Source organism: Jaculus jaculus, chromosome 21 (genome assembly GCF_020740685.1).
Source record: "Jaculus jaculus isolate mJacJac1 chromosome 21, mJacJac1.mat.Y.cur, whole genome shotgun sequence".
Taxonomy (NCBI): domain Eukaryota; kingdom Metazoa; phylum Chordata; class Mammalia; order Rodentia; family Dipodidae; genus Jaculus; species Jaculus jaculus.
Genome location: NC_059122.1, coordinates 13,162,735 through 13,170,744, shown reverse-complemented (window position 1 = coordinate 13,170,744; position 8,010 = coordinate 13,162,735). Strand labels below are relative to the sequence as shown.

At 51.9% G+C, this 8,010-nt stretch overlaps 1 protein-coding gene across 1 annotated transcript; it reads right to left on the bottom strand.

Annotated features, from left to right (window-relative positions):
- Positions 1–1,924: 1,924 nt before the first annotated feature.
- On the bottom strand, positions 1,925–5,923 carry Stx10 (syntaxin 10). Its single transcript, XM_004672466.2, has 8 exons — positions 5,880–5,923; positions 5,477–5,646; positions 4,308–4,402; positions 4,170–4,232; positions 2,641–2,751; positions 2,454–2,560; positions 2,253–2,347; positions 1,925–2,167 (listed from the first exon to the last, which is right to left on the bottom strand). The coding sequence occupies exons 1-8, from the start codon at positions 5,912–5,914 to the stop codon at positions 2,091–2,093; spliced, it is 753 nt and encodes a 250-aa protein (XP_004672523.2). The 5' UTR covers positions 5,915–5,923; the 3' UTR covers positions 1,925–2,090.
- Between the last annotated feature and the right edge of the window lie 2,087 nt (positions 5,924–8,010).

The window sequence follows — 8,010 nt, the reverse complement described above, 5'->3', positions numbered from 1 at the left end:
CTGCTGGCTCTGCTTGTTGGGGTGGGGCGACGAGCAGAGAAGACCAGGGGCGCCATGGTCTGCAGAGGCCCAGCTTCTCCACTGCCACACCTGCCACCCAGCTCCTTTTAGAGGTGCACCTCCATAGGTTGGAAGAAGGGATGTGGGTTAGTATGGTCTGAGTCAGAGCAGAGCCCACGGCCTCATGCATGCTTTTTCAGTGGGCTGTACCCCGTCCTGACATCATGAAGACAACTGGTGTCATGTTTGGAAGGTGACAGGGAATGTGTGTGCTCAGCATGCAAAAGGCAGTGGGCGCCTTCAGTCCCAACACTCGGGAGGCAGAGGTAGAAGGATCACTGTGAGTTCCAGGCCAGCCTGAGATAGAGCGAAACCCTACCTCAAAAAAAAAAAAAAAAAAGAATGAAAGGAAAAAAAAAATTTAAAAATGTTTTTAAAGCACTGGGTCTCGTGTCTAGCACAGGCCAAAAGTAGCGGGCACGGGAGAGCAGAGTGGTGACCCAAGCAGCCTCTAATCCTCCACACGCGTTCCCCACAAGCACCGCACCGCGCCCCAGAACGCTTGGGAGACCGAAGTGGGTCTTCTGTACAATGGCTTGTTTGCACAAGACTTCTGCTTTCTCCCAGATTTTATTGTCTCCGTAGACTTCAGATCACCTCTAGGTGATGCAAGTAAATGCTTTAAAAGAAGTCTATAGATGTACAGTACAAACCCAAATTATTTCAAACACAAAATGTTCTTGTTTTGAGGTGTTTCCCCCCCCCCATGTATGTAGCCCAGGCTGGCCTTAAACTGAGTGTGTCTTTCTCACACACTAAGCAAGCATACTGCTGCCTCCCTGGCCTTTTTTTCTGGCCTTGAACTCAGTGATCTTCCTACCTCGGTGCTGGGACTAAAGGCTCCCAGTGCCTTTTGCATGCAAAGCACATAGCGTTTCCTGTCACCTTCCAAACTTGACAACCTGAAACTACATTGTGAGTTCCAGGTCAGCCTGGGCTGGAGTGAAATGCTACCTCAACCTCTTCCCCCCACACAAAGAACATGCAACCCCTCCCTCCCCCCAAAAGAAGCCGAAGGAAAGGACAGATGAACTGAAGTTGTCTCAGACTCTACACGCGCAGCTATGGCATGCATGCCCTGACACATACATACGCATCAAATTTGATTTTTAATTTTTGCTTATTTATTTATTTGAGAGTGACAGATACAGAAAGAGTCAGAGAGAGAATGGGCGCACCAGGGCCTCCAGCCACTGCAAACGAACTCCAGATGCCTGCGTCACCTTGTGCATCTGGCTTACATGGGTACTGGGGAATTGAGCCTCGAACCGGGAGTTCAAGGCCACCCTGAAACTCCTTAGTGAATTCCAGGTCAGCCTGGGCTAGAGTGAGATCCTACCCCAAGAAACCAAAAAAGAAAAATTAAGTCTCGAACCGGGGTTCTTAGGCTTCACAGGCAAGCGCTTAACCGCTAAGCCATCTCTAGCCCAGCCCAATTGCTCAGCTATTTAAGGTACTTGCTTGGACAGCCAACTGGCTCGGGTTCAGTTCCCCAGCCACCCAGGGTAAAACCTGACCAAAGCGGTGCATACATCTGGTATGGCATTTGCAGTGGCTAAGAGACCCTGGCATGCCCATACACGGAGAGACAGACCCACATACACACACACACACAACCCTGGGCTGCAGAAGGACCCAGCAGGAGATCTAGACTGAGGGATCAGTCACAGTTTGTAACCCAGAGCTGGAGAGATGGCACTTGTTTGTAAAAGCCATATGGTATGAATACCTATATGTGCTGGAGTTTATTTCCAAGTTGGCAGGAGCAGCAGGCACTGGGGCACATGGCTTTGGGGAAGTACAAGGAGGGTGAGGCATGCCTGAGGCCTTCCCCCCTCCCCCCTCCCCCACCCACCCTGTAAGCGTTCTTGAGACAAGACCAGCAGCGGACACTCCGGTCCCACTGGCTATGAACAAGAGCATTGAGGACAGCTTCCACGCCGTCTTCCTGGGGGCCAGGGCCAGCTTGAAAACGCTTGTTGGCTTTGGAGCCCTAGGGACCATCCATCCCACCACGGGGAGGGCCCAACTCAGAGAGAGAAGAGCAGGACAACGACCAGGAAAACTAGAGCGAGGAGCACCACAATGGCACACCATTGCCGACGGTCTAGGGACCAAAAGACAGGGTCAGGAGAAAAGGCACTAGCCACATCGTCCCCCACCCCAGGGCCTACCCCACAAAGAGCACTCACCACTTGTCATGTGGGACAGTTTGGCCATCTTCCTGAGAACCTGGTCCATCCGGGAACGCGTGTGGTCCGCCTCATGAGCCAAAGCGTCCAGCATACTGTCAAGACCCAGACAGCGTCAGCTCCCACACGAACCCCCCCCCCCCGTGCAGCCCCCGGGGAGGCCTCCAGCACCCAGTGGGCGCCCTCGAGGCCCAGTCTTACATGCTCTGCTCCTCCAGCTCATCTCCCACCTGGCCAGACATGTGCTTCAGGACCCGGATGCTGCCAGACACCGCTTCCAGCTGCTGATCCTGGCACTCCATGATGAGCTGGGCAGTGCAAGGTGCGAGAGGCTGGAACCAGTGTCACACAGGCTCTGGGCCCGGGACCCCACCCCACCGGCACAAACCTGCTGCGTGGCTTGCTGCTCCTCCAGGTAGCGAGAGGTGGCCGAGACCGCGCTGGCATCCAGCAGGTCACTGTGTAAAGACTTCTGGGCAGCTGGGTTGCCAACCAGAATCTGTCAGGGCAGACAGCAGGGTCAGGAAGGGATACAGCAGGGCCAGAGTGGGTTTGTGGCAGATCCACAGCTCATTAGTCGTGAAGCAGTGGGATTTGGCGTCCCTTGTCCTCATCTGTTAAGCGAGGAGAGCTATGATCTTGGTTTACAATTAGGATTGAGTTAATTCATAAGGAATACGTCCCCATCCTGGTTTTTTTTTTTTGTTGTTTTGTTTTTTTTGTTTTTTCTCAAGTTTTACTTATTTTGTGAGAGGCAGAGAGAGGGAGGATGGACACACCAGGGCCTCCGGCCACTGCAAACGAACTCCAGACACAAGCGCCACCTGGTGCATCTGGCTTACGTGGGTCCTGGGGAATCAAACCTGGGTCCTTAGGTTTCACAGACAAATGCCTTAAGCCAGCTCTCCAGCCTCCATCACTAGTTTTTATTTTTTGGGTTTTTTTGGTTTTTTTGTTTGTTTTTTGAGAGCAGGTCTCATGTATGCCTGGCTGCCCTCAAAGTCAGTGGTCCCAAGTTCTGGAAAAGTCACCGCACCTGTTTTTATGCGGTGCTGGGGATCTAATCTAGGTCTTCATGCAAGGAAAGCAAACACTTTAACAATCCCCAGCCCTTATTTTAACTTTATTTTGTTTTACCCTGTGTTGTTTCTTTTTCTTTCTTTCTTTCTTTCTTTCTTTCTTTTTTTTTTTTTTTTCCTAGATAGGGTCTCACTTTAGCCCAGGCTGACCTGGAATTCACTAAGTCATAGGCTGGCCTCAAACTATCAATGATTTAATTATTTATTTATTTAGCTGAGAGAGAGAGAGGCAGACAGAATAGGCACTACAGGGCCTGGAGCTACTGCAAACTCCAGACACTTGTGCCACCTTGTTCATCTGGCTTACTTGGCTACTGGGGAATCGAACCTGGATCCTAAGGCTTCACAGGCAGGCAAGCCATCTCTCCAGCCCAGGCTTACATTTATTAAATTGAGAACTTTGAACATAATACATTTTGGTCATATTCCAACTTGGTTGCACTCTTACGTCCCTCCTCCCCAGTCCTAGTCGTTTTGTTTTTTTTTTTCTTTTTCTTTTTCTTTTTTGGTAGAGTCTTGCTCTAGCCCAGTCTGGCCTGAAATTTACTATGTAGTCTCAGGGTGGCCTTGAACTCACGGCATTCCTCCTACCTCTGCCTCCCGGGTGGGTGCTGGGACAAAAGGCATGCGCACCACCACGCCCGGCTCCAAATGTTTTTTTGATGCTGGGTTAGTTGAATGTGAGGCTATGGAACTGAGATACAAAAGGAGGGCCTGGGTGTGGGCAGCCGTGGCACGCAGCGGATAGAAGGGCACACAGGAAACACACGGGGTCAGCTGACCTTAGAAGACCTACTGGACGCAACTTGGGGGTGAGTTTGAACCCTGGATGCATTACCTCCCTGTCAGTCCTGTCCAGGAAGGCCAGGGCCCCGGGGCTGACCATGTGGTCCTTCATTTCCTGGGAGCGAAGACAGTATTAGAATACAGATGGTCCAACCTCCCCACACTCACTACACCCTGTCCCTGACCTCACCTGGACAGCTTCCCGCGTGCGCTCCACAAACACCTTTCTCTCCTGCAGGTCCCCGGCTGCCAGCTTGAATTTGCCCGGGTTGGCCTCCACTATGCGTGAGCCGAGAGTCAAGGGTCAAGGCTACGGTCTTATACAGCCCCTACCCTCGGATACCCTATTCCTCCAACCTTCAACACTTTCTAAGCATACAGCATTTTCCATTACTGTTTGTTTTTCTGGGCTGACCTGGAATCCACTCTGTAGTCTCAGGGTGGCCTCGAACTCTTAGCCATTCTCCTATCTCTACCTCCCAAGTGCTAGGATTAAAGGCATGTGCCACCATGCCTGGCTTCTTTTAATTGTTTTGTTTTATTTTATTTTACTTTATTTTTCGTTTTTCGAAGTAGGGTCTCAGTCTAGCCCAGGCGTGCACCACCACTCCTGGCCGCTTTTACATTTCTAAATATTTATTTTGAGAGAGAGAGCAAAAGCCAGGTGTGGTGGCACATGCCTTTAATCCCAGCATTTGGGAGGTAGAGCTGGAAGGATCGCCGTGAGTTCGGGGCCACCCTGAGACTACAGAGTGAATTCCAGGTCAGCCTGGGCTACAGCGGAAACCCTACCTTGAAAAACCAAAAAAATTTTAAAAAATTAAAAGAGAGATGGGCTGGACAGATAGCTTATTAGTTAAGGCACTTGCCTGCAAAGTCAAAGGATCCAGATTCTATTCCCCAGGACCCACATAAGCCAGATGCACAAGAGGGCACACACACCTGGAGTTCATTTGCAGTGGCAGGAGGCCCTGGCGCGCCCATTCTCATTCTCTCTCCCCCACCCCCGCCTATTTCTGTATCTCTCTCTATCTCTCAAATAAATTAAAAAAAAATTAAAAAACAAAACCAAAATCTTTTAAAAAGATTTTTTAAAGAGAGAGAAATGAGCGCGCCAAAGCCCTTAGCAGCTGCCAACAAAACTCCGGATGCCTAAAATCTAGGCCACCATGTATGTGGACATCTGACTTTACGTGGGTCCTGGGGGAACCTAACCTGGGTCCTTTTGGCTTTACAGGCAAGCCTGCTCAGCTTTCTTAAGAGCTGGCTCCCAGCGACCCCGCCCCTTACTAAGGCCATAGATTAGGGTCTTCCCAGGCCACACCCCTCTTAAAGCCGCATCCCCCCCCTCCCGGATATCTATGGTCTCTTCCAGATCCTCCAGGTCCCACTCAATGCTGCGCAGGCCATTCCGCAGCTCATTCAGGGTCCAGTCCAGCTCCTCGCGCGCCACCGCCGGGCCCTCCTGCAAAAGCTCGCTCCAGCGCTGGTGCAGCCCGCGAGCCGTGTGCACCGCCTTCTGCACCTCGCTGGGGGTCGGGAGGGGGAGAGGGGGGACAGGGCACAACGGGGGCAGCTAGGGACAGGAGGTCCACACACACATGGGCAGCCCCATTGCGCCCTCCCTCCACCTTCTGTTTCCTCCCAACTGGGCCACGGGGCGACCCGTGCACGCGGACGGACCCGTGCCCCCAGAACTGCCTGGCACAGGGTGGCTGGGCACCCGGGAGGGGAGGGGGTCACTGACTTGGGCCACACTCACCCTCGGACTACAAAAAAAGGATCTTCGAGAGACATGTCAACTTTCCTCCCTCTCTTCCCCCACCCACCCCTTGCCCACCACCACCACTACCCGGGCTGGTCGTGCCAGCTAAGTTCGCTCTCTCCCGGCGGGCACCAGGCGCCGCCACCATCGAGAGCGGGCCCGCCCAGGGAGAAAGAGAGGCCCTTGGAAGTGCCAAGTGTCTAAACTTCCGCCCTGCCATGCGGCCATGCTGGCTCCGGGCACAGGGACCGGGGCAGAGACACACACGTCTTTCTTCCTGTGGGCACGCTCCGCTCCTCCAGGGACTGCGCGCTGGGGGCGGGGCCTCCGAGCTCTTTTGTAGGGCAAAGGACCTCGGGTTCGAGACCCTAGCCCCTCTCAAGACTGTTGCTTCTGTGGCACCTCAGTTTTCTCTCCAGGAAACTCAGACGAGGTTATATTGATGGAGGGAGGGTGAAGTGCATTCCATCTATTGAAGGGGTTTTTTTGTGTTTTTTTGTTTTTCAATGTAGGGTCTCACTCTGGTCCAGGCTGACCTTGAATTAATAACTATGTAGTCTCAGGGTGGCCTTGAACTCATGGCGATCCTCCTACCTCTGCCTCCCGAATGCTGGGATTAAAGGCGTGCACCGCCACTACTGGCTTGTTTTGTTTTTTATTTATTTGAGAGCGACAGACAGAGAGAAAGAGGCAGAGAGAGAGAGAGAGAGAGAGAGAATGGCACTCCAGGGCCTCCAGCCACTGCAAACGAACTCCAGATGCGTGCGCCCCCTTGTGCATCTGGCTAAAGTGAGTCCTGGGAAATAGAGCGAGCGTGGAACCACGGTCAGGCAAGTGCTTAAGCCATCTCTCCAGCCCTGAAGTTTTTTTAAATATCATTTTTAATGTATTTATTAGAGAGAAAATGGGCTCCAGACGCATACACCACCATGTGTATCTGGCTTACCTGGAGAATGGAACCTGGGTTTTTGGGCTTCGCAGGCATGCGCCTTAACCGCTAAGCCACCTCTATTTATGGCCCTTGTGGTGGTTTGATTCAGGTGTCCCCCATAAACTTAGGTGTTCTGAATGCTAGGTTCCCAGCTGATGGATATTTGGGAATTAATGCCTCCTGGAGGGAGTGTATCATTGGGGGCGGGCTTATGGGCTTTATAGCCAGTTTCCCCTTGCCAGTGTTTGGCACACCCTCCTGTTGCTGTGGTCCACCTTCTGTTGGCCAGGGGGTGATGTCCACCCTCTGCTCATGCCATAGTTTTCCCCTGCCATTGTGGAGCTTCCCCTTCAGCCTGTAAGCCAAAATAAATCTTTTTCCTAAAAGCTGCTCTTTGTTGGGTGATTTCTACCAGCAATGCGACCCAGACTGCAACAGCCCTGAATGGAGAAATAGAGTGAGTGAGTGAATGAATGGGTGCTCCAGTGCCTCTAGCTGCTGCAAACGAATTCCAGATGTGTGCGCTCCCTTGTGCATCTGGCTTACGTGGGTCCTGGGGAGTCGAACCTGAGTCCTTTGGCTTTGCAGGCAAGTGCCTTAACCACTAAGGCATCTCTCCAGCCCCTAAAAATATTTTACTTAATTAATTTTGTTTTTCGAAGTAGGGTCTCTATCTAGCACACACTGACCTGCAATGCACTATGAAGTCTCAGGATGGCCTTGAACTCAGTGCAATCCTCCTACTTCTGCCTCCTGAATGCTGGGGATTAAAGGCTGCTAGATGAAAGGTGTGCACCACCATGCCTGGGCCGCCCATTTATTTACCTGAGAGAGTGACAGAGAGAGAGAGAGATAGGGAGAGAGAATGTGTGCCACTGCAAATGAACTCTAGACACATGCATCATCTTGTACATCTGGCTTATGTGGGTCCCGGGGAATTGATCCTGGGTCCTTAGCCTGCACAGGCAAGTGCCTTAACGGCTAACTTATACCTCCAGCTTGGTGCGGTTGGCTTTCTTTTCTTTTTCTTTCTTTCTTTTTTCTTTTTTTTTGAAGGTAGGGTCTCACTCCAGTCCAAGCTGACCTGGAATTCACTATGTAGTCTCAGGGTGGCCATGAACTCACAGTGATCCTCCTACCTCTGCCTCCCAAGTGTTGGGATTAAAGGTTTGCGCCACCATGCCCGGCTTGAAAAAG